Genomic DNA, 26,788 nt, shown 5'->3' on the forward strand with positions numbered 1-26,788 from the left:
CAGTTTCTCATGCCACTTTCAGGACTCTACTGTCATCTTGTACCACCATCATAAAGCCAAGCTTTCCTATAATAACTTGCTATCATCATAGAGACATACTGTAGATCTGTAAAGACTTATACACTGAAGACTATACTGCCTATGAATGTATGTTAATAATGAATATATGCTGTGTCAAAAAAAAGGCTTTTGTCGCTTTTTGTTATAAAACGTGTGTGTGTGTGTGTGTGTGTGTGTGTGTGTGTGTGTGTGTGTGTGTGTGTGTAAGAGAGAGAGAGGCAGATATAATAGTCAAGAAGATGGAAAGTAAAAGAGTGCAGAGTCTCCACCACCAACTCCAAACACACGCACACACACACACAGAGCTCTGCTGACAGACATACACATATTTCAATAAAATCACCCATTTCCCGTGTCTTTCAGCTGCATTATTATGTGGCCACAGTTTGCACTGTGCAGTATTTTGTGTGTGTGCGTGCGTGTGTGTGTATGAGTGTGTGAGCAGTACACCCCGAGATGTTTTCCTGCACCCCTGACACCTATAAACACAGTTTATGCACCATATATCAGCGCTTATGCTACACCAACCAAGGATGTATTTCCTGCAGCGTGGGGAAGGCAGTTTTGGGAAGAACCGGAGCGACTGCTCAGATTTCAAAGCCCGTCTGATTGGGTTTGGGCTGAAGAAGGAGCACAAGCAGGAACACCAGGCTAGAACAGGGATTATAGTGAAATGCAGACCACATGGCATATGCTTTTTTTTCCTCCTTCTATCTCTATCAGTATCATTCTACCCCCCCTGCACCCTTCCAGCTCTGGCTTGCTTGCTCGTTCGTCTCCAATATCGTTGACTTAACACTGGACCCAGTCAGCGCTCCACTCTGCGGAAAACGTAACCACTCTCAGATCTGTCCTTCATTAAGCCACTGTGATGGCCCACATGAGGTGGGTGGTGGTGGCCACACTGATTGCGAAAGTCTGCAACCAAATTTGTGTGTGTGTGTGTGTGTGTGTGTGTGTGTGTGTGTGTGTGTGTGTGTGTGTGTGTGTGTGTGTGCGTGCACGCACGCTGAGATAGTGACATATATTGTACAGCCAGAGAAGGCTAATGCTTCTTGGTTGTGGTTGTGGCAGAGACAAGAGGCTGACAGTGGGGGTTTTACAACTTAATCTGTGTACACTAGAGAGTCTGTCAGAATCAAAATGCTACAAATCTGGATTTATGAGCACTGAAACATAAATGTTTAAGCTAATCATAGCTGACATATTAGACTAATACCTAGCATACCATCCACACAAACGTTTAACAGGCCATAACCAACCTCCCCAAACAAAAAGAGGCACTCACTATCGAATACACACACCTTTCATAGACATGCAACGAGGTGACAGACGTGCATTCGTCCACTGAATGACTGAACCCCTCATCATGTGTCTCCGGACCTTCAGCTTATCGGTTCCCCTTGCACTTGCGCTAGTTTGTGTGCCAGAGGAGGAAAATAGTGGTGCATCCTGCAGCTTGGATATTGACATTACAATTTTTTTTATTGCACAAAAGGACAACAGTTCAATGATAAAGTGCAAACTGCGTCCACAGCGGAATCAACCGCATTATGCTGCTGACACATCTTCAGTGCCTGCTAACGCTAAGCTAGCCATGAACTCAGAGTGGTGCTAAAGCCGTTGTGTTCTGTGTAGTATGTGTAATACATTACTTTTTTTGAGTAATGGCCCCAACACTGATCACAAGGGGAAATACCTCTAACACGCTAAATCTGAATCATTAAGTTCTTATCAATTCCCGTCCCTAGTGAGTAGGCCATAAACTGTATGGGCGGGATGAACACCTATCAGCTAAGCATCAGACTACTAAAATACCAGAATTTTACTCACCAAAGGTGAAGTGCAGCTCTCTTGAATAAGCCTTGTACCACTTGTACCACACAGCATTTCACCACAAAGTGAAGAAATCCAGTTCACTGTGCCAAATCAATGGAGGCGAGGCCTAACTACAGCTCCACACCTCTCAGTCAAAGTGGTCATGTACCCAGTTATATTAAAAAGTAATTTTCCTGTACCCGCCATGTTTTTTTCTGAAATGTACCATCAGATTTTGATCTGTGTGGAGAGAGTCTGAGTGGTGAAAGCCTAATTTTTCAACATGACATTCAGGCACAGCTCCAGTATTCTGATTTTGGACACATTAGAGTCATTTGGGCTTGGCCTTGTAATTACATGTTAATGTTTTTATCACTACTGCTCCTAGTAGATGCAGGCACGTGTAAAACTTAAGAAAACAATATCAAACTATCATTGTTATTTTTGCAGTGGATTATGAGGACAATGTGGGCTATCCGCTCACTTAAAGACCAAAATCCAAACTGTAATTAAATTATCCATCTTACACATGAGACAAAGAGAGTGAGAGGAAGAAAGAGACATGAGTCACACTGACATATTAAAGGACAGAGAGTGGCTTGCTTCTCTTTACTTTCAGGGTCAATCCCTCTCAAATCAACCAAGCCGCGTGCCTATTAATTTATAAAGATTGCTGTGAAATTGTAGCTTCATATGTCAGATACTTTTCAAGATATATATTTTCTTGGAAAATAATCTGTCTACCTATCTTCTTTAACACATTGAAAAAGGTAATTTTGTTTAATATGTGAATTCAGTAAAAGCATACCTGGATAGAAAAACACAGAGAACACTATGAGTCATGGACTGGCCTCCCCAGAGCACAGACCTGAACATTACTGAAGCAGTGTGCCATCATCAGCAGAGCAAAGAAGAGCGTTGAAAGTCCTTCAAAAAGCCTGGAGAACTATTCCTGAAGGCTACTTAAAGAAATTACAAGAAAGCTTGCCTAAGAGAGTTCAGGCTGCGTTGAAGAATAAAGATGATCACACCAAAAATTGACTTTCAAGCTTGTTACAGTTGTACAAACTCTGTTTTTTCACATATACTGTATTTCCACGTTTCAATAAATCGCTGCACTCATTTCCCATTTTTCATGCAAAACATAAAGAAGTAAGGGTTTTTGCAAGACTTTTGCACCCTACTATAGATACCGAAATGACCATTGCTAAGGGTATAAAGTTGTGATTCCCTAAACAATATTCTCAGGTGTAGTGTTTTGGGGGGTTGGTTCTTTTCATTTACTGCAAAAGTGAAGTTTTGTGATTTCAAATGCATTATTAAGAACGACTTTTGTCAAAAAAAAAAAGAAGTCAAAAACATTACAGAATATCAGGTAAGGATTTGTTCTGAGGCTGCTCTGTGGGATCAAATCAGCTGGATAGTGAAGTTTCCTCACTTATGGAACCAAGCCTGGGAATTCTGAATTAGCTCTGGCTCTCTGCAGACACGGTGTTAGCATGATTAAAAGGCATCTTGGGGAGCTCTTTAAAATTAAATTTGGAATATATTCATGTATTCATCCCAATGCATTTCCCTTCCAACACTTCATCCCTCAGACAGCTCCATTTACCACTCAGCTACCTACGCACGTTAAAGGTTAAAGCCCGTTAAAAGTTTGCCGTCTTTCTCCATCAGTCTGTGTTGTGAGCGTGCAAAGGGTTAACTCTGCAGGTTGGCTGGATATTAATGCCAGTCGCTCAGAGAACCCAGGAGAAGGCTGGCTTTAGCCCAGGGCCCAGCCCTCCCAGGCCTCTCTCAAACTCCCAGATCTCTTCAGCATACTTCTCATATTAAAAGAAAACAAGTTACACAAATGAGACAGATGGTTCTTGTTTATGATGACAGTTGCAGTTCTTTCTCCTCCTGCTCTCCTCCCCTCATCTTCCCTCTCGGCTTTCCTCTTAGTGTCTCCAGTCTTTTTTGCTGTGAAACGGTCGCGTTGTGCAACACAAGAAGAGTGTTTGTTAAAACCATGCTGGTGGCCAGTGAGACACCAGCGTCAGTGTTTTACATCTGACACTTCACATTAAAAATGTGTGTGCTGTATTCTACCTGCCTTACACTGCTTGGGAGTCCCGAACAGATCAAGTCAATCGAATGATAGAAAATCCTGGATCTCCCGTAATGTTTCCCATGAAATATGCTCTCAGCATCTCACTGGGGATTTTATAATGAAAGTCCTGGAAACCACATAAACCACTAAGACCTATAACTTCCGGTCTGTGGTATGACAGCCCAGTCTTATGTTAGTTCATGAAATATGACATTTATATAATTTAATGCACAGCTCCACGTTGGGGGGAAAAAACAAACACAGCATATCAGCACACAGACCTGCACGGTGGGGGAGGGGTCATAACTTTGGCTTGTTTTGCAACCACAGGATCTGGGCACCTTGCAGTCACTGAGTCAACCATGAGCTCCTCGATAGGCCATGTGTCTGACAGCTGAAGGTTTGCTTAAATTGGATCATGGAATAAGACGATAATCCCAAACAAATCAGCAATCAGACGTTTTCTAGTGAAACCAGGCTGAATTTAAAGGCCTCAAAAGACAGATGGAGAGGGGTGTAGACTGAAACAAATGCTTTTGTTTTATTACTTATCCATGACTACACAGACCAGTACCACATACTTAATGTGTGTCGCATCCTCTCAGAGCTTAGAAGTGAGGGTGTATTCAACATGAGGTGCCAGAAAAACTAGATAGTAATAATAATAATAATAAAAAACAGGGATAAACAATCAAAATAAAATTCTGTGACTGAATATTTTGTTGTAAATACTTTTTTGAAGCTTGATTAGCGATCCAGGTTCTACACATCTAGTTTTTAATAGTGCTATTCAACATAAAAACGTAAGTAAAAACCAAGTGTGACCAAGGGTTTTGGACTTGCGCTGAGGCATTTATAGTGAAATTTAACACGGCCTATTTCTCACATGCAAAAATTATTTAGATCGTAGTAAAATTCCAAACAGCGAGTTAAGATTTTTCAGATTACAATTCATCCCAGAGCGGACCGATCAGATAAGGAAATATCAGAGGAGGAGGAATGAAACAGCTTCTCCCCCACAGAGATGGTGGATCAGACTGTTGATGGGGGCTTTAGCTGCCACAGCTTCATCTCTGGATGCTGGTATGGAGGATCACTGAGTCTGCTCCTGCACACATACTTTATGTGTAGTTATAGCCACATGTCTGTCATCAGCTTAACTGCAAAGAACTTTCCCTTAACACCTGGACACTGAATACACATATTCCCAAAACCAAAGCTGCCTGTGTATGCGGGCGAAAGAGGTTAGAGTGTGTGTGTGCGTTACATGTATCTATTAACTAACAGCAACCCACCGTGTCAAAATAATCCTTGCGGTGACCAGTGGTAGCCTCACCTGATGGCTGCCTGGCTGTCAGACACGTATTCCACTCACACAGGGCGCCTACGAATTTTAAAGACCTTTTAAAAACTTCTATAATTCTAATTGAGGACCAAACAAACACAGTGACAGTGAAAATATACTCGTTTCAAGTAAATGTGTTGATGTCCATGTCCAAATGAACAGAAAGGTAAAATGAAAGTGCTGTATTTAGACGGTGACGTACTTTGCATAGCTTTTCCTCTGTACGCAGCCGCAGTGAATTTCAAATCAAATAGTCAAGATGTGACTGAGGACTCCAGCTTTGATTTAAGGGGTTTAAAAGTATTGCATTAACCTTTATACACAGTGCCCCAGCCTCACGATTAATTGGACCATTGATGGACAAGCAGTGGTCCAATTACTCCAAATACAGTATTCATTATATTCCATGACAAATAGAAGATAGAAGATCAGGACTTAATTCCAAGTGTTAAACTTGGATTTGGTAGCTGTTTTGTAGTCCAAAGAGATGTTAACAAAAGTGAAGGAGACCATCATTAGGCTCAAAGACCAAGACATTAACAAGAAAGAAATGAAAAACTTTAGAAGTGTCCACATCAACAATGTGGTACATTCTTAAAAAACAAACAGGAAATCTGCTGGCCAACTCAGCCAGTCCTAACGGCTCCGGAAGACAGCATGAGATTACTTTGTTGGTTCTTGTTTAAGAAAATCTCAACATCTAACTATGATCTACTGATCATAAAAGGACAGTCTTAAGGAAGTCGACATAACAGTGTCAAAGTTTACGATCAAGAGATGCGTTCATGAATGGAAAGGGGGGGGAGGGGGGGGGGGGGGTTACAACTCACTACTTACACTCAAGAGCAGGAAGGCCAGGTGAGACTTTACCAGAAAATATCTCAACGAGCCTGCAGAGTTCAAGAAACAAACAGATCTTTGGACAGATACTTTGCCTAAAAAAAGTCATAACATCCACCTGGCCAGCCCTGGGGAAAAAACTGTGAGCGATCGATAGAAAAAATAAATTTGTACCTGAGTGTAAGAGAAAACTTAACTCTGTCACATTGGTCATCTGTTTTTGAATCACCTTATGAGACACTAACTGCATTGTTTTTCTTGGACTGTGATTCCAGAGTACCAATCATTCAGTTTGGGAAGCAGCAATGATTCCTACCTGCATGAATGGTAACACCATGAGTCATGGATTAGCTGGTTGTCTTTTGGTCTTTACCCAAAGCTGAAGTTAAGCACATTGATTTACTAATAAACTTACTGCCACACCAGCCTATCTGCCACCTGCATCACTCTGCTCCTACTGATGAACAAGAGATAGTTCAATGAATGAAATACAGGGATTTGGTAGCTGTTTCGTAGTCCAATGTTTTAGGGAACATTGCAGACAGTCCTACAATGTTCCCTAAAATGCACTGTGCTATAAGGAGGGAAGTTCAGTGTAAGTGGGGTCAAAAACAACTGCACAGTGATTTTTCTAGGTGTGGCCAAGCGCTCCCAATGCTGGGTAACTGTAAGCTGCATCAGTTAGTGTCTGGCACCGAGCAAGGATGACAATCTCTTCATCCAGTACAAACAGCTTTTCGATGGACTAAACCCAAGTGCTCAGGGCCACTTCGCCCAATGATTTATAACACGGCTGGCGTAAAAATAAAGACCCCACACTCTCCACCCTCAGTTTTCTCTCAGCTTCCCCCTTCTACCTGCTGGAGAGCAATTAAACCAAACCTGCACCTCTACACCTCAGCCAACATCCACATAAAAAACCCACATTGTGTTCTGTGTGTTGGAAGCGACTCCGGACACTGAAACAACACAAACTGTCGAGCGTTCAGTACTGTGTCCTGTGGCTTCAGCCAGCACTGGAGAGTTATTTCCATGCGCGCACACACACATCGCGCACACATGCCCTCGTACTGTATACAGCTGAGATGTCGGTGATTTACCGCTTAGCTCCGATAAACTGCTAAAATACTCAGCGTGCTTTTCATCACAAATCAGTATCTGTGCAGATCATCATAAAATCGTCTCATAAAAGTGGGTGCAGCACATGCAGCTGAAGGCCAGCGCTGCATGTGTTTTTATGTGTGCTGGTGTGGTGAGCGGTTATTACATCCCGGCCTCGGCCTGCTCGTCCCAGGCTCGGCGGGGATCGGACAACTGCTTGGAACAAAACGTTTACTCATTTATCAAATGCAACGAAGACCGGTGGAGGCTAGGTGGCGTCGCTCAGCATATGTGTGTGGATGCAGAGGGCTGAGGAGCATCTGCGTGTGTGTCTGCATGAATATTTCAGCAGAGAGGAATGCCCTTCGTTCAGCCCGTGTGATAATTAATGGCTGTCAGCGTCTCTTTAGCGGAAGAAGGCGCTGACAGACAGCACTCCAGAAACTCAGGGAATGTGTGAACACCTCACAGGGGTGGATGAGGGTGAATAAGGGATCCACGGGTGAGGGGTGGTGGGGGCTGCTGCGTAACATCCATCCCAACTGTCTGTGGCAGATGATCCAGGTCATGAAACTTGGGAGATTACCCTCATTTGCTGTCATTTGAGGAATTTTGGGACATCTGTGCAAGCTATATGAAAACAATACCGATCACTCAACACCATCTGACATCAGCACACGGCTGGATCCTGCGTGAGTGTGCGTGTGATGGAAGGCGAGTGATTCATTTGATAGGAAATAAAAGATCACATTCGAGAATAGCAACGTTCAAACTATGTTTTAATCATCTTTAAAATATGGCACTGGCTAGATGAAGTTTTGAAGGACATGGGTGATCTGTCATCCAGGTGACGATAGTCAAAGGAGCTTGAAAAGAAAGGGACCGGATTTCTGTAAGTTTCATGACGACATCTCACCTGCCATCCAAGAAACTTCTACAATCAAATGGTGGAGTTTCATGTATTTAAACCCTTAAGAGGGAAGTTGACCCACTATGTCTCTCTCTGTGTTTATACACCACTCTGCAATTATTAGTTATTATTAATCTCTGTCTCTCTTCCACAGTGTGTCTTTTATCATGTCTTCCTCCCCCCACCCAGTTTTTCTTTCCCACTGTTGCCAAGTGCTTTCTCATAAGAGGTCGTCCGATTGCTGGAGTTTAGGTCTTTACAATATAAATAATACCTTTAATAATAATAATAATACCATGAATCCGGATGCTCCATCTGCCTGTAACTTTGCTGCAGGAATACATGAATTTCCCCAATGAGGGTTGTATCCTTCTAAATCACTTTGAGGTGACTGTTATTGAGATTTGGTGCTATATGAGCAAAAGCACGGCTGTTTTCCTTTAGATTTTTATATAATCTGAATTATTCAGATGTTGCCCTCTACTGGCCATTAAAATGAATGGAAGTTTAATGGATGGATAGCTGTAGCTCCCAGCTACAGCTATCTTTTTATATAGTCTATGGATAATTCTAATGCACACAAGCAAGGTAACGTCACAAGGTGTTAGTCACTGTAGTTTAATGGGGATGCTTGGTTTGTAGAAAAGAAACAAAAAAGGCTCCAATTAATATGCTATCTTACAAAAGGAAAAAATCCTACCTAGTCAAGTTGGTTTGTTGATCTCTCTTTGAGGCTGAACCTCTGGATCGAGTCACTAGAGTAACAGTGCACTTTCATTTTGAAAAGAATGAAAATCTGGCTAGACAGTTTAACTATGATCAGTATTTTAATTACAGGCCAAGTATTACAGAATAGCTTAATCAAAGTTGTCATGCTGGGAATCCTCCAAATATACAAGGGGCTATACTTTACTACCATGTAAGGTAAGACTTATGTAATGAGATGAATACTGTATGTAATGGAGACAACTTACATTTCCCCCTTCAATTTAAGAGCATCACCAATGATACATAGTAAAAAAAAAAACGGGCCATGAGTCCATGAGTAGGAAAATGGTTTCGTCTCTCATCAGGATAACATGGTAACGTGCTAAGCGAAGTAGTTTTCAGCAGGTAAACACACACCTTCCCAACGTACGGACCTCTAAACTTAAATATTCTGACAATGCAATCCTGAAAATCTGTTCAAACCTGTCAACATAATTAATATTTTTTGTAATGATGCTTTAGGTTTTTGTAATGGGAAAAAAAACCCAAAACATTTCAGTGAACTTTTGTGGGCGTTTTGCAACATTTTCATTTATCAGCTTCGAATGAAGGATATAGACGATGGAGATGTGATTAGACAGCTCCACCTGCTGGCTGGAAAAACAAAGAACAGCAAGTGCAAAGTGGTAAAGGCAATTAAGGTATAAGTTTAATATTTTTGAAAAGAATGCATATACAAAGAACAAAGACTTTAGACAAAGCATTTGGTTTTGCACCAAAACAACAACAGGTTATAATAATAATTTTACTGACTTGGGCTGGACGTCGACCCAACTCTAAGCCACCAGTAAAGAAAAACAAGAACCAACCAATCACAAATAATCATTACCAAACAGTCTCGCTGCCATTGGAGGTTTTTATTCAGCTAAACCAATCAGAGGTTTACTTGGTATAAACTGGCGGGCGAGAGTTCAGATGAGTTCCGACCCCTAAAATGTAAAAGGAGTGAAAGTAACCTTTTTTATTCTAATATATATATATATATATATATGAATGAAATAATAATAAAAAAAAAACAACCAAAAAAAAAAAACAACAACACACAAACAGAAATGATAAAGAAAAACAGATTTTGGTAAAAACACCTGGAGCCTACATGAACATTGTGTGCCAGCTTACATTATAATTACATCTGTTAAACCTATCATTTAGAACAGAGACCAAGGCCGAGCTACATGCAGCGCCGTACAGTGTGAACAGGTACAACAGGCCTCACACCTCTGCCTGGATATGACGCACTACAGGAAGGCACCAAATTCTGACCTGGCACAGAAATCTGGTGAAAATTCACATTTGCTCATCTGTTGTCTGGCCAATAAGCATTCGTCATTTAACACAGTTGTCTCTGCTATGCCCGTTCTCAGTGTACGGTGATGACAATGTGAAAACAGTATTCTACTTGGTCCCTGGCAACGCATGAAGAACAACCGCTTGTTCTGCTAACACTGTTTAAGTTCCCTCCATCTAAAAGGCAAATTCCTGTGGTCGACTATGAGACCCATTACTAATGAATGCCTTTAGCTTTTCAAGTGATTTCCACACTCTTAAAAAGACTGCTACTCTGTACTGTGGAGGTAAGGCTTGATGGAGCCTTGACTGAATTACCGAGCTGTGTCAAACCCCCACGGTGTCCTAGTGGTTAAGAGCGCGTCTACTTGGAACATCGAGTAAATATCTCAGACTGTTTGAGGGATAAAGGAGGTGTTGGCAAACAAAATCAACAACACTACTCTGTTAGCATCTCTTGTGGTAGTGCTGAGTGAGAACATAGAGGGGGGCTGAGCAATGAGCGTGCTCGTCAACTGAGGCGACGGGAACAGCAGCATGAGCAGCTGCTAATTAAGCAGCTGGGAGGGGCTGGGGCTGGGCTTATGTCCACGAAACCTTTACATTGGCTGAAGACGACTACACGGCTGGACAGCTAGAACTCGATTAGGCCACAACACTGACTGAACTAATGAAATCAGCTATCCAAAGCTCGACAGAGGGATTTCTACTTGTGAGTATGCTTGGTATCTGGATCCCTGTCTGAGCCCTCACTGGGTTCTTGGCCATGTAACGTTCATGTTTTATCCCGAACTCAGACGCAGGGGTGAAGCTTGGTTGTTATTATTGCAGAGAATTATCTGAAACTTGGTAGGCTGTTTTCTTCCTAGTCTTCCACAAGGAAAACAATGCTGTCAAGCAGCCTTAGCAGAGCAAGGGAGGGGGGTTTGGGAGAGGCAGGGATGTATGTATTTAAAGACGTGTGTATTTCTGTGTGTGTGTGTGTATGCGTGAGTGAAGGGGGTGTGTGCTTTGGAAAGGTAGGAGCCTCTCATAGCAGCACACATTTGCGTTTCTTCTTGGGCTCTGGGGGCTCCAATGCAGCCAATATCGCCTCATCAAACACATTCTTTAGTCCTTTCTGTGAACAAAAACATACAAACAGAATGAGGGAGCAGCGCAAACACACACACACACAGATTTAAAAGGAACAAAAAAAAAGATCTTGCAACAAAAGGCAGAAATGGCTTCAACTGGGGGGGGACAGTGAAAAAGCAAAACACACTGAAGGTAATTCAGAGGGGTTTCATAAGAAAGAGGGGAAGCTGGTGGGAATGCAAAGAAAAAGATAAAACAACAACAAAATTTCCAAGTAGGATCTGCAATGAACAAGTCAGGAGACTGTCATGTAGTGTTTCCCACAGAATCAGACAAATGACACAGGAGGTGCACCCGTGCTTTTTAAAATAATAGCACACATTCTCTGTGACAATAATACGCAAATATTGCTGCCTCTACATTAAACTCCTTAAAGCACATCTTTTAAGTAGAATAAAGTCTACTTTGACCAGCTGCAGTCCAGCATAGTTTAGTTGGAGTTTATCTGACTGCAGAACCAAACAATTGCATTACAGAATTTATATTATTAGTCTACATGCTTAGCAGTGACTAAATCGATCACACTGTAAATAAAAAATAATTACACACTATACTTAGTTAGCCATCAGCATCCCTGGAGTACCCTCCCAAGTAAAGTCTGTGTGTGGGAAACGATGTCTTGTGGTGTTTTCAGTGGTGTAAGCCAGATCAGGGATTAAGTGTCAACAACACAAATCACATGCATGTCTGCATAGTGCAGCTGACCTGAGACAGCCGAAATCAAAGGCAAGTCAAACAAGCAAGTGGAGGAAAAACAGGACATAACCCTTGACATTACAACGGCAAACAAGAACTTTTTCTTGACTTCACTGGTTCATATTCCAAACACATGACCACAATCAAGCACTTGCCGAGTGCAAGAGGGGAACCTTTGTATTAACCCGAGCAGAACTGCTTACGTCATGAGCTCAGTCATGTGAGGTAACCAGAGCTGCACTGCGTTGCCTATCTCAGCTGACCAAACTACTAAATTCTTCTGACACGGCACTGAAAAAAGACGGAAGCCAGATGAGCGCAAGTTAAGTTGTCCTTTATTAATTCAGTTCACAAGTCATTTCACACAATTATAGCTTTTATTATTATATAGACTTCTAATACAACAATCTGTACCACAGGTAATGGCACACTGATGTTATATGTAGAGAAAGCGAAATAAGTCACTAAACACGGCTTGCAAGTATCATCAAGTGTGGCTTAGCTATAAAATAGATCAATGAGAGTACCATGACACCAGCACATAGCAATGTCTGCTGAGGTCAGACACTCCCATAGGTGACTTGAGCAGTTAAAAGCCCTGCGTGAGAAACCACAGTCACACTTCAGATTCTGATAAATTAAACATAACTGTAGAAGTATAAAAAATACTTTAGCATTAGAAATGGAAGCTCTGTTGAGTGTAAGCTCAATCTCAGCCTGTAAAGCCACCACCTTCACACGACTACTACTCGCACAGAGCAGAGAGAAGAGTCGAGGACCATCCCAAACAAAGGATGTATCCTTCTAGACACTAGCCACCTATTGTTAGACACAGGTCTTGTTAATAAGCTAAACTCAAGACGTTTTCACACACAAACCTTTCAGACGGTGTCACAATGAACCAGCTTTACCGACCCGGCTGTTTCAACACAGTGTGTGAATGACTGTCAATGTACACAGCTGCTGCTCTTGCTGTGCTATTTATTCACATTTTATTATTGTATGATTTTAATATTGGTGTTAGGCTTATTTCTGCTTTCTCTTTAATTTGAAATTACAAACAAACAATGTGGAAAGTAAAACAGATGACCTGTAGCACTCTGACATAGAGAGTGGAAAGTTGTCTGCAGACTGTGTCAACAGCCTACAGACAGCAGTGAGTAAACAGCACTGCACAGATGTGTGAGTTCTTAGTTTGTATTTTCTAGCTAGTTTTGCTCTATTCTTTTTCCATTTGTATTTTAAAAAGGAAAGAAGACTGCTGGTGCTACTACATTCAGCACCCTAACATTATGTGTCTGGAGCACTATAAACTACAGAAAGTGACACGTTTAAAAAAATGTGGTCACTGACTGCGATCAATTTTCAGTGGCTCTTAAATACACACACAATAATGTTTAATCTCATCTTTTAGAATGAGTTCAATTCAGAGGCGTGGTGGCGTTTAAGTCCATGTTAGAATGAAGGAGGTATCTGTGTGCAGAATTTATCCTTCCAGAAAGGACAACTGTGTTTGACTGTCCAGAGTTCATGTGTGAAAACAGTTTAAGACACAGAGTGGTCCAAGAATTAGGATGTGAAATGATGCAGGTGGTCACACTAATCCAGAAGAAAAATATGAAGATATGATGCCGAGTAAACCAAATTAGAAAAGGCAACAAGTATTTTTAAGTGCAGAAAGGCCTCTGGTTAGTTTAACAAGCCACAGAACAAAGATGAGAAACGCAATCTTGATGCAGAGTAGAGCAGCAGTGTGAGTATCAAACTGGTGGATCTGTTAATAGATGGCTGAGATTGAGACAGATGAGAGTTTTAAGCAGCAAATGCAGAGAGAGAGAGAGAGAAAATGGGAAGGAGGAGAGAAGTGGAGCAAGGGAACGAAAAACGGATAAACAGCAATGACAGGAAGAAGACATGAGCGATGTGGCACAGAAAGTTTAAAATAAACAACATTTCCTCTTTCTTTGCGTCTCAGGCGGCTCTAGGGCAGCTAGGATAGCTTCGTCAAAAACATTCTTCAGCCCTCGCTATGACGACAGGAAGAGCGGGAAGAGAACAAGAGTGCAATTAGCAGAGCAAACACAGAGAGAGAGACCAAAGAAGAGGAGGAGAAGAAGAGGAACATGGCAGAGTGAGGAGGAAGGTTTCATAGCATAAAGACCAGGAGTGCCGTGCAGCCGTGTCAACACTGAATGAAGACAAGGAAGTTGTTTAACAGGGGGCTGAAAGTGAGCTGGGGACCTGGGTGTTGAGATCCCCAACAGGAAACAGGAAATGACATCAGCAGCTATGCAACTTTTGTGCCAGTGAGATAGGGGGGAGTACAGGAAGGAAGGAGCAGAGCAGGGAGGTGGGGGCACCCCAGCTTTATCAACACTATTGTTCAGAATCAGAGATCCAAGTCACCTGCTCTCCTCCGAGTCATGCTTACTGTGCTTCAGTTTCTAACAGTTATGCATCAACGCCAACACAAACAAACTCGGGACATAACTGAGCAGGTAAAGCCTTTAAAGGCACTGACTGATTTAGTCAACACAAGCACTCAATAATACAACATTAAATCTACCACAGAGAAGTCAAGCGCTCCTAAATTTGACACGAAGCCCACTGTCTACCTTTGGTCCTCTTTAGAAACAGTGCAAAAAAACCAAACAAACAAACAACTAACTAGCAGCAGGTTTGCCTTCATAAACTAGAAACATTTTACTTTGCCATTTAGTCAAAATGTTGACACAATAATTTGTTTGTGCCTGTTCTATTACTGCAAACACCATCAGCTGATCCCAGGAGCGATTGCTGGTCCATGATGTGGTGTAAAGCCCACAGGCTTTAACAAGCACATATACTGGAGAGGTTTGCAAAACATGAACTCTCTCCTTCCTACGCTTTAATCGCTTTAGGTCTGCTCACCCAGAATCCTAAACTCTAACATTTAGTGCATTTGCTTAAAATCCACCCCACTGTTAAGAAAAGTTGGCTAATCTACCATGTGACTATGCTCAAGACCAGTGCAGCTGAATAAGTAACAGTTTACCTAAATGAAGGTCTGCTTACTGTAGCAAGGATCATTTCCAACTAGCAACATCAGTGAACCCACAAGGTACATCAATTACCAAGATCAAACCAGCATGCAGAACAAACATGCACAGGACAGTGGGGGTACAGGCATGTTCCTCTTTCCTCCACTTTCTTAGTTCTTGCCACTGAAGTATCCATCATACTCGTCTCTGAGAGTGTGTGTGCGTGACTGTAAATCTTTTATATCCAAGTATATACAGTACCTGTGTGAGGGCTGAGCACTCCACATATTTCACAGCCTTGAGATCTCTTGCCAGCTTCTCGGCTGTCTCCGGAGTAATGGGCTTTTGCTTGTTCTTAGCCAGCTTCTCTATAGTGGAGGGATCATCTCGCAAGTCAATCTGAGTCCCAACTAGAAGGAAGGGCGTCTTTGGACAGTGGTGGGTGATCTCGGGAACCCACTAAATGGACAAATACAAGAGTCAGCACAATACCACACATGTGCGGAATACCGGGGGTTTTTCTTATTAAACAAAATTAGGAAAATGTTAATTTTATTTTAAAAATTTGAAGAGAGCCCTTTATTTTAACCCTTTTTTAAGGCATTTGCATCCTCAGACAAGCACTGCATTTTTAACCAAGTTCCCTTCCCTCTGGCTTTTTGTACTAAACGGCTAATTAGTACTGTACCTGCCAGTAAAATTTGAGCAACCCATAATTCATCATTTTTACAAAATAAACAATATTCAGTATATATTACACAGTATGAAACAAACTGTTACAACATGTTCATTTTTACACTAACAGAAAAACACCAAAATGAGCAGGTCACACTTACCTTTTCTTTTACATTTTCAAAGGAGGATGGGGACACGACAGAGAAACAGACGAGGAAGACATCTGTCTGGGGATAACTCAGAGGTCGTAACCTGTCGTAATCTTCCTGACCTGGAGAAGCCACACAAAAATTATATTTAACTCGATTGTTGGAAAGCACAACTCTGACTGAAAGAAAACATCACACAAACTCTACATTTACTAAAGCTCCCCTGTGGCTGCAGTGTGAAGACAGACAAGCTGCTTCTGAAAGCATGATTCCTACTTTATAATAGAAAGTGAAATGTAACATACCTGCTGTATCAAACAAGCCCAGAGTGTAGGGCTCACCTCCAATCATTACAGTTACAGCATAGTTATCAAACACCTGCAACACACAGACCAAAATCAGCTCAGCCACTCATAACGCAATAGAACTAAAGATACAGTTATAGACACATTTATTTACACTACAGAGCTGAGAAATAATATATTCAAATTGCTCGTCTATTACTCTTATTCAACATCCTTCAAATAAACCATATTCCAGCAGGTTCTTCGACCTGATTGTGTGTTTGTAAAGCTGCATACAGAACACAACTTTGATCACGTACTTAGTGGTCAAGGCCAATTAGTCAACAATAGCAAACATCCTGTTCAGACCTCTGCAGGATCAACGGAAACATGCAAACAGCATTGTATGTACTCAAACTCCAAACTCCAGCTGAATCTTCTGTAAATTGTGCAACAAGCAAATATAAACTCACGTGCGTGTGGTTCGCTGAACATGTGGTAACTAAAACATTTAAAATCTAATATAGAGATTGACGCACTTACCGTAGGTACATATTCAGAGGGAAACTTGTTTGTGGTGTAAGAGATGAGCAGGCAGGTTTTACCCACGGCACCATCACCAACTACAACACACTTAATGGTCTGCATAGCTGTGTGTTACAGTCTTTGCTACTCATTCAAGATCTGGAAAAGAAAAGAGGCACATTTAATAATTTACTTTTTGGCTGAACAACTTTCACAGACATACCACAGATAAATTTAAAAATATCATCTTTGATCATTATTATTTTACTCTACATTATACATGTGGACTTCTGATAGGAGCATTTTGTTTGAGGTGAGCTCATATTAGGAGAAAAATGCATGGACCAAGGACTAGCCATTTTTTTGTAAGCTGAGTACCAGATGGCATTTTTCATTATTTGTAAAAGACAAAATGTTGGTTAAGAATTTTTTACCTAAACTCTGACTACAAATCGTGATTTACTTGCCACAGGAAGTGAAGTGAAAACCAGTAACCTCCACTAACTACGGGAATTAAACTGGAAAGGCTCCAATGAGCTTTTTACAGTTAATGGACTGAGGGTCAGTACAGCTTAACAACTGGACACAGCACAGGCCTGCTTCACACAAATGAAGGAAGGAAACATGAAAGGAAATTTGGGAAAAAAGGGAAAACATCAGCTGGCGCAGTCTCTCTTCCCCATATGGCCCAAGAAACAGATCAGACTCAAAAACACTAATGGTGGCTTCATGCTCTTATTTTATTTGTTTTAATTTGTTATACAAAATTAGAAACTAAAACATCAAACATGAATGTAGTGTAGATGTGAACACAACTCCAAGAGTAAAGCTAACCTACAAAGTTCTTTCTGTCTGTTATCACAGGAAAAGCTCAAATTGCACAAATAAAAGAAACAACAAATCTGTTCTATTCAGTTGTGATAGTGAGCCAGTAGGAACACCACCAAGGCTCTACCTACACTGACGTGTTTTATTGTTGAAACCAACACACATATTAACATGTCAGAACGTCCACATTACAAGATGCACACGGGCTCATTATATATATGTTATTAAGCTAATGTATTTGCACTACTTTTCTTCCAGCTTAGTGTGAATTCTTCACTTGTTGCCATTATGGCCATTCTAATTTGCATTTTCCTCCGCTCTCAGTTTCACTTTGTTTGCACCCACTAACACACTAAGAGTGGAGCAGACAGTGCGCATAAAAATGAGGACAGGAAGACTCGACTAGGAAACAATTTGTTATGTAACTTTAAGTGAAATAAAAACTTACCAACAAGTGATTTATGAAAAGGAACCAGACTAAGCCAACAAAGAAAATTAATTGATGGGGCTGATGCTTTGCTGTTATGCTAACTGAGTCACTGACAGGCATATAGGAGGTTGAGGCACTCCTGATATATTAGGCTATCGTAGATATTTAATATCACGTTCTACGTAGAGATGGGAATCTCAACCAAAAGAACTATTCAATATTCATTGACAGTCATTTGATGGTTCTTCAACAATCATCATCCATCTCAAACCACTTCTAAATGACTATGTATAGCTTTAACTACAGCTTTTGCTTGACTTCATCTGCTCGTCTTTTTTGCTTTTATTTCTAAAGCTGTCTGTCTTTCCATGTTTCTTGGTAAGTAGTGTATAACGTCACAGCAGTACTTTCTTGGTCTGACAACATTGTTCAGTGTGTGCCTGATTTTAGAGACAACGCACTGTATGTAGTACACAAGCAACACTGTTCCCCCATTTCTCCTCTGTAAGTTACAGTCTGTCAGTGCTAAGCCACTGCAGAGCTCTGCAGCACAGTGTGGGGGTGGGGATGTCATTGAGAGAAGCATGAGGGACAAAACTGCAGGCACCAAACGCTACAGTGTTTAACACAGAAACAGAACCTGCTAAAACAGGTGCCCAACTAACAACCCAAATATCTTCAACATACCACTCCTTTTCAAAAAAGGCTTTTACATTAGACCTGTAAGTTTTTTTTCCCTGTCATCATCAGTGCAATACCTGCTACAGATTTATGTGATTTCTACCACTATGCCACTGCATATGTCTAATGCATATGTCATTGTTTAAAATGCCTTATAAGTCTTTAATGATTTATTCCAGCAATTAGAGCACAATCAAATGAAGTTGTCCACTTCTAATAATGAACATTTCTAAACCAAAAATCATTTCCCCACACGTGTACCATTTTCTGAGCACAAGTCAAATCTCCCCTTATTAACAAAAACCTCATCACAAAATACAACATGTTTCTATCCAGTATGTTGTTATAATACAACAATGTTTAACACAATTACAGCTGTTAAATATCTAATTGAATGGAGCTGTACGTGCTAATGGAGCTTACCCATTACCGCAAGTGCATCATATGAGCAGCTAGCATTACCGGAAACTGAACAATGGGCGCTTCCGGCTGGAAATTCTCCAGGTGTGATGCAATACAGGGCAGTTCTTTTAGGAGGGATTTTATAAAATAATGTGAATAATGTGAATAATATGTAAAAACAAAAAAATTGACCATACGTACATTGCCTGAAAATACTGAATTGTAATGCTGAACTATAAATGCTTGTCTGTTCATGTGAATTTGTTAATGTTGTGATAACTGTTTCATGTGTGTCACAATGCTAAACAGCAGTTTTCTCAGTATAAACAAAAATTTGGTGCCACCAAAGAGTCTGGCCTTTCAAAGTAAAATCACCAGGACACAAGACTAAAAAACAGAGACTAAGTTGGCTTTGATTTTTTTCAAGTTTAAATCATTTTGTAAAAACACATACCGGTACCCTACAATAATAACAGGAAAATGCACAGACTTGTAAGTAAGGTCAAACAGACATGCAAAACTTGATTAATCAGAGTACATATGTTATCAAGGTTGATCCCAAAAAATCTATATATAAAGCAACTGCATTATGCCGCATCTTGATCCTAAAAGTGAAGACACTCCATTTGGCTGGGATTACACTCCTGCGTAGATGTACGTGCAAACTGCTGCAGACACCATGGACAAGTAACAGGCGGTATCTGATCATGTTCTAGTCCACTTAGAGTACACACCACTGGTTTATCAACAAACTGACAGATTTCTGTCTCCGAAAACCAAGAACACTGTTATTACAGATGTTGGCAGATGAATCAAGCATAACACTTATCGACAACATTCCAACGCACATCATCAAGGAGAACTGTGCCTTAGGACCAAGTCAACTAATTACTGACTAAGAGAAAGTGCCACTGTCTTCAGCAATTCTTTGGTTGGTGAATACATGGTCAATTTCACTGTACAATGAACACCGTGACATCCATGAAACACAGTAGTGTATGAACACAAGTATTTTACTGTGTGTCCCATCAATCTGAATAAAAATCTCAACTCATCTTGTAAAAGTAAAAAATATAAATCTAAGTGTAACAATGTAGTAAGCCAACGGCAATGGGCACCAAAGGATGACTGCAGCTGCATTAATGCCGCCAGACTTAATCCTCACATTTGTGTTTGTAGGCCAGCCAGCACTAACTGCAGCCCTGCTTAAATACTAATAGCGAAAGCGGCTCAACTGAGCCTGATAACAGTTTCCAAATATTTAGCTGCCATACTGAAATGGACTCTGTATAATTTGCGATTTTGTATGTTCGGGTCAGCTAATCCTCTGAGCAGTGTGGATTTATTTTAAAGCAGACACTTATGTCATCTACATGATCAAATATCAGTACATTTAAACACAAACCGGTAATGATCGTTACGTTGGAGGTATTTCCTTAAGGATTGGTCATAACTTCCTTCTAATTTCCACTGATACATGTACGTACTTCCGCACGTTGGGGGGGAAAGAATGTTACCCTCTGATTCTTGACAAAAACAGACCTCAATCATGTGTATTTTTGATCTGACATCACCGACCCGAAATCTCAAACTAGACTTTGTCTTCCGTTGAGTTTATAACATGTTTAACTACGCAGCCGCGAGTGGTGTGCCAAACTGTTAGAATCAGCATGTAAATATCCTATTATGGAACATTTTACCTCACACTTGAGAGATAACTACCACTTAAAGATCTGTTAGCTTGGTAGCATTAGCCATATATTTCGGCCACATCCTCGGCCTCAGTCTGGCCTAATTTCCTGCCCGCTGTTAAAACGATAAACTTACAACTGATCCCCTATTTTTACAGGGTCAGTGTTATGAATCTTTTCCTTAGTACCCAGACATTACGCTTTCCATCTATACGATGGGACTATGCTGTCTACAAAATCACAACTTAACCAAACTCTTGTTATGCTCGTTTATTCTGTTTGTTAACCCACTTACCGCGTACCGTAACTAGTCAATTCTTAGGTTCGTCACCAACTTATCTTAATAACAAAGAGGTGTTTTATTTTATCATTACAACATCAGAACCACCAATTAAAAAACTTGCATGTTCTTTATGAGTAACTCCAGGAGCTCGATTTACACACCGGTCTAACGATAGACACCCTGCCTGTTTCGCTAGCTAACTACTGTCCTCCCCAATTAGCTTGCGAGCTAACGAGCTGTGCTAAGCTTAGCGGATGCTGTTGCTGAATGAGTCTGATAAACTGCTGATTACAATCAGTGTTAGGAATTCATATTATACAGTAAAGTGACAAGAGTTAGACCTAAACATTACCCAAAAGAATAAATAGTAATAAGAAACGAGCAAAAAATTTCCATACCGTATCCTCTATTTGTGTCTTTACGCCGGGCGTTGGCAGCTCCGTGCTAGGGGTTTCCCAGTCAACAGAACAGGGACACGTTGAGCTGCGTAGCGACTAACTACGTAATTACGTTAATCAATTTGCCTACATTAAGGCTCATTTTCTGAGGCCAAAAGCTAAAATTGTATTATTGTTTAAACCAAGTAGTGTGTGGTTCCAGTAAATTAATAACCTGATTTTATAACTTTTCAACATAACATTCAAGATCAACATTCACAGCATCTGTGTCGTTTGCTAATCAGACCAGTAGATACAGCATTTACTGTATAAAGTACATTGCCTAATTTGTTTCAATTTATATTCTCCCTGCATTTAGTAAAATAAACAAGCTATACACTACTTACAAAACGTACATATACATTAAGTAGTCTGCACTCATAATTTGGGCATGCACCCAAGTTCTGCCCTAATTTTCTTTGTAGCAGTTCTGTACTATGTACAGCATAGAAAAGTTACACGAGGAAGCACATGTTCATTTTCTGTATTTCACACACAATAACGCCTGCACTTACAAGACAGACGTATTAAATGCAACTGCGCCGCTGCAGTGCATTTGACCTATATACGTGCACTGCAATAGTTCTGTCTGCCACTAGACGGCAGCACAGTCCATTAAACCAAAACACATCTAGAGTCTGAAACACTAAAAAGTTAACAGAGAACAACTGTAAGAAAAAAAAAAACCTTTATTCTCCAAACAGATCCATGTGGTAGAAAGAAACAATTACAATATTCATGTCATAAACACAAACACTTAATCTCTGAAGAAAAACAAAAACCAATTTCTTCTACAAAAGTTGAAGTTTGTAGACATCTCCATTCTCGCCTCAGTTGGACACACTCTGCAGCAAGGTAATGTTGTCTCCCTTCAACATGATCCTCCCTGGGCAACACAGAAAAGAATGAAGGAGAGATCAAAGCTAAATTAGAACAGAACTGCCAGATGCTGGACAAGGGGAGGCACAAAGTGTCTGTTCACTTTCAGACAAAGCACCATGCCCCCATCAACGCTGGGTAAAGGTAATGTGAAATCTAACATCAGTATAAAGTGGATCAGTAGCCAGGGGCATGATGCAACAACAGAGCAATCCTCACCAACCACCTACAGTCCCCAACAAACACACACACACACAAAAATCCAAGAGTTGATTTCATTTACAATCCCAACTGCAAATAAGTTGTGATGCTGTGTAAATTGTAAATTAAAAACAGAATAAAATGACTTGTATGTATTTTTTTTATTTATATATATATATATATATATATATATATATATATATATATATATATATATATATATATATATATATATATAATATGACAACCTTTATTAGTCCCACACGTGGGAAATTTGTTATGATTCTGTTATGGAAATCAGTGTCTGTGAACACAGCTCACTGTGCCATCCACAAATGCAGGTTGAAAGCCATATGTGAACATGATCCAGAAATTCCAGTCTGGGCCAAAGTTCATTCAAAATGAACTGAGAAAAAGGGGAAAACTGATCTGTGATCAGATGATTCAAGATTTTTGGAAAAAATGAACTCTGGACTAAAGAGGAGGGGGACCATCTGCCTTATTATCAGTGTTCAGTTCATAAGCCTGCATCTCCAATGGTGGATTTATGCCTATGGAATTGACAGTTTGCAGGTGTGGAAAGACAGGAGTGCTGAACGTTGTATACAGGCTTTAGAACAACATTTATATATATAATCCTGATGACGTCAAGACAACGCTAGACCGCATAGCACAGCTATTAAAACAGCATGACTTCGTAGCAGCAGAGTCCAGCTGCAGAATTGACCTGCACTTTCACCATTTGAAAACATTTAGTACGTCACGAAACAGAAAATGCACCAAAGCAGACTGACGATTGTCTTGAAATTCTTACATGTGTTGTGTGTTTGTATTTTGCTTCTTTGTTTCAAATCACTGTAAGTGTTTTTAATTACACTTTACATAGCATCCCAACATTTTCAGAATTGGGTTTGCAGTTTCTGGGATATGCAGGACAACTGTTTTTCAAAAATCCCTGAGAAACAACAATGTCTTGATGACACACAATTTTTCTTCATTCTTACCTTTCACAGTCAACCTTCCTAAAAATAATAAAGTAAAATGAAGTAAAGTAAATAAAGTAAAATAATAAAACAGCTTTACAAAAAGTGATGCACTCTTACCCAATGGTTTTCTGTTCTTAGTCTTCATGTGGACTTCCTCAGCATCGTCTAGAACCAGATTCATGTACTCATCGAAACCCTAAGGCAATGAGACACAAGACAACAAAAGTGAGTCACATTGGTTTAACTAGAACTTGTACATGCCTGATCTCACAGAAAGTTCAGCCTGAGTGGAAATGCTACTCATAGATCAGGCCATTTCAAGTTAGACCAAATCATTTTAAGCCATGCTAGGATATAATGTGGCCATACAGGGGAACAGCAAGTGACAAAGGTTTGTTCCCAGTGAGAGCTTGTTTCTATCTAGATAGCAACACGCACATGGTGAAGATGACTTCTTTGATTTCTTTGGTGTGTATAACACATTTCAGCCACTGCTACTTAGAGAAGGCTAAAGGGAATGCGAATAAACAGTATGTAAAACTGGGCAGTGCTCGGTGTCAAAATGATGACATGGTACAGGAGCTCCACAGGGAACTGAGCCATCTCCACTCCTGTTCACCTTGCAGACCTTACTTACCACAAAACTAATAATTCTGCAGTGGTCAGATGCATCAATGATGGGCAGAATGAGTACAGAGCACTAATGGATGATTTGGTGGAGTTGTCAGAGAGGAATCAGCTGTTTCTGAATGTGAATAGGACCACAGAGATGACAGACTGACAGAAGAAAATGGGTGGCTATACCACCTCTGTCTATCCTGGGACAGAATGCTAATGTGGAGGAGGAGGACAAGTACCTGGTCATCCACACTGACAACAGGCTGAACTGGAAGACTAAGGTTGAGGCTGTATACAAGAAGATACACTGTGACACCAAATAAGTGGATAAACTGATCAGGAAGGCTGGCTCTGTGACTGGCTGCCAACTGGACACATTTGAACGTGTGTTACAGAGGGTGGTTACTGAGGCTCAGATTATGCTTCAGTGGGAAATCTGCATTGTAGCTTACAACATAACCAGAAATCCCCTTTAACCCTATGCCATAACCTTCCACATAACCTGACGTGCACCTCCTGAGGAATCTGCCTGCCAGGTCAAAGCAGCCCGCCACAACTGACTGGCCTGGAAGGTTACGACGTAGGGCTAAGAGGGGTTTCCACACTGCCCATCAACATCAAGCTTTATAAACTGACCAAGAACATGGAGAAAGGTTGTATGTTACTTACGATAATGCAGCCTTCTATCCGCATGTTCACCTGTTCATACAACCAAACCTGGATCCGTGAGCGCTGGGAATGAGAGAGAGAATAAACTGAATACAGTTTTATCTTCAAAATTACCAGAAAACAAAACTAATCAGAAGGATGCACGAAAAAGTTAAAAGCTACTTACATTTTGCAGGTACCTGAAAATGAGATTCTGACAACCACAGTCAAGGACATACACACAGACTCAAGTTCAACATGTTTATAGTTAAAATGTGCACATATGTTGTTAATGGTTATATTTGCATTTAGTCCAAGTTATTGGAAATGTGATTCAGAGTCAGAGTTTGGGTCAGGGGTTCTTCCTGGCTTAAAATTGGCTTTTCGGCTTCATATCTTGAGGGCAAACTTTATTTTCCCCTGATCCTTTTGTAAATAAAAATCTGTTTAACAAATAATTAAAATATAGTTACATTTATTTTTGTCATTATTTTAGGTTTAGGTAATTCTTACATCATATTAGCAGTAATATCAGTTGCTGGCATTCCCATAAGAGACCATGTAAACGTGGATCGATAGCAAATCAAAGAAAACACTACCAAGTTTCACTAACAATTAACTAATTATATTTTTAAAATATTTGAGAAGATGAAAGTAATTCCAGTTTTATAGCTATTAACTGTCAAAACACTTTCGTTAGGTAAGTATTCCGTAACTTCCTCACTCTCCCACATCATATTATATTTTGGTGTTAATAACTATCGATTGGTGGGCCTAAAACCCTCCATATGGTATCATATTGAGTAGTTTGAAGGCAGAAATTAGCCTCTTTTGCGTTTAGCTATAACACGGAACCACAGAGCCGGTGTTTCCCCGGGATTAACGCGGCTAAGTCTATACACTGGCTTTCTGACTGCATTTCAATAAAACACATTTTTTTTCTGCAAACATATTTCATACCCGCGCGACTTCTCTGGGTGAAACTGGTCTTCAAAAAAGCTTACATGCCTTGTAAAACTCCTCTCCTCACATGAGTGACTACAAATGTTTACGAATGACTAAATGTTAGCCTAGCTACTAAGCTATTGTAGCAACCAATTCAACCGCGCAGTGTCGTCCTGCAATACAAAAGGATACAATGGGCTGCACCATAACCTTCTGGACCTTCTGTCCTTGTCCTCTGTATGCCATTCCTCCAACTAATTACCAGCTGTAGGTATATGCTGAAAAAAATTGCACCTTTTGTTAAAAGAGTGCACTACAACGAAACTCTCACGTTGTGAGACGTCTTCAATGGCGGGTTTCCTTTCGCGTGCTCTGCCAGCACGGAGGTCTTGTGATGTGAAAGAGCGCCCCTGTGGGTGGGAGGTCACTATAAAAACACTAGAACAAATCAACGTTTATAACCTCGCGAGAACATACCTGTGCAAGTTTGCGGGCAGCGTAAAACGCGCGGTCTTTAGCATAAAAACAAACTAAAAAGCCATGACAACATCCATCATCGTCTGTATGTGACAAAAGTTAACATTCTCCAGCTCTAGGTGTAGTGCCATTTCCTGTTTCCTATGATAGAGCTATAGTATGTAACCAGAAATGTCAACTTTAAAAGAACTTAACTATGTCAGTGGGCCTCAAGTTTATTCCATTATTTTGTCAGTAAAAACCAGATCGGCAGAACTACATCTGTGCAGGAACAGATTATACAAAAAAACAAAACAAACAAACAGTCATCATGATGACTTTTAATTTCAGGAATATGTACATGTTATTTAGGATCAAAACGAATCTGCAGTATCATTTTTTTAGTTTAGTCCATATCAGCTGTACTTCATTTTATTGAACCCCATTCATTATTAAGTAGCACATGTTAAAAATTCTCCTGACCACAAGGCTAATCATGACTCTTCGGATTTTACCTGCTGTGTTCTTGTGTTTCTGTTTTTATCATTTTAAAATCTTTTGGTTGTAATTTTTTTGCTGTAATGTTATGAATG

The 26,788-nt window shown here is 40.4% G+C and overlaps 3 protein-coding genes across 3 annotated transcripts in view; all 3 read right to left on the reverse strand.

Annotated features, from left to right (window-relative positions):
- The window catches only part of LOC309706776 (uncharacterized protein), a 217,420-nt gene that overhangs the window by 67,424 nt on the left and 123,208 nt on the right, over window positions 1-26,788 (reverse strand). The gene's annotated exons all lie outside the window — the stretch shown is intronic.
- Window positions 9,565-21,532, reverse strand: cdc42 (cell division cycle 42). The gene is made up of 6 exons (XM_082533626.1): window positions 21,424-21,532; window positions 16,729-16,869; window positions 16,207-16,279; window positions 15,914-16,023; window positions 15,339-15,536; window positions 9,565-11,344 (listed from the first exon to the last, which is right to left on the reverse strand). Exons 2-6 carry the CDS (start codon window positions 16,831-16,833, stop codon window positions 11,255-11,257), a joined length of 576 nt encoding a protein of 191 aa, XP_082389752.1. The 5' UTR covers window positions 16,834-16,869; window positions 21,424-21,532; the 3' UTR covers window positions 9,565-11,254.
- On the reverse strand, window positions 22,134-26,121 carry snrpe (small nuclear ribonucleoprotein polypeptide E). Its single transcript, XM_082533636.1, has 5 exons — window positions 25,932-26,121; window positions 24,982-25,008; window positions 24,816-24,878; window positions 23,646-23,724; window positions 22,134-22,348 (listed from the first exon to the last, which is right to left on the reverse strand). The coding sequence occupies exons 1-5, from the start codon at window positions 25,983-25,985 to the stop codon at window positions 22,293-22,295; spliced, it is 279 nt and encodes a 92-aa protein (XP_082389762.1). The 5' UTR covers window positions 25,986-26,121; the 3' UTR covers window positions 22,134-22,292.

The sequence above is a fragment of the Aulonocara stuartgranti genome, assembly GCF_965226115.1.
Source record: "Aulonocara stuartgranti genome assembly, chromosome: 5".
Taxonomy (NCBI): domain Eukaryota; kingdom Metazoa; phylum Chordata; class Actinopteri; order Cichliformes; family Cichlidae; genus Aulonocara; species Aulonocara stuartgranti.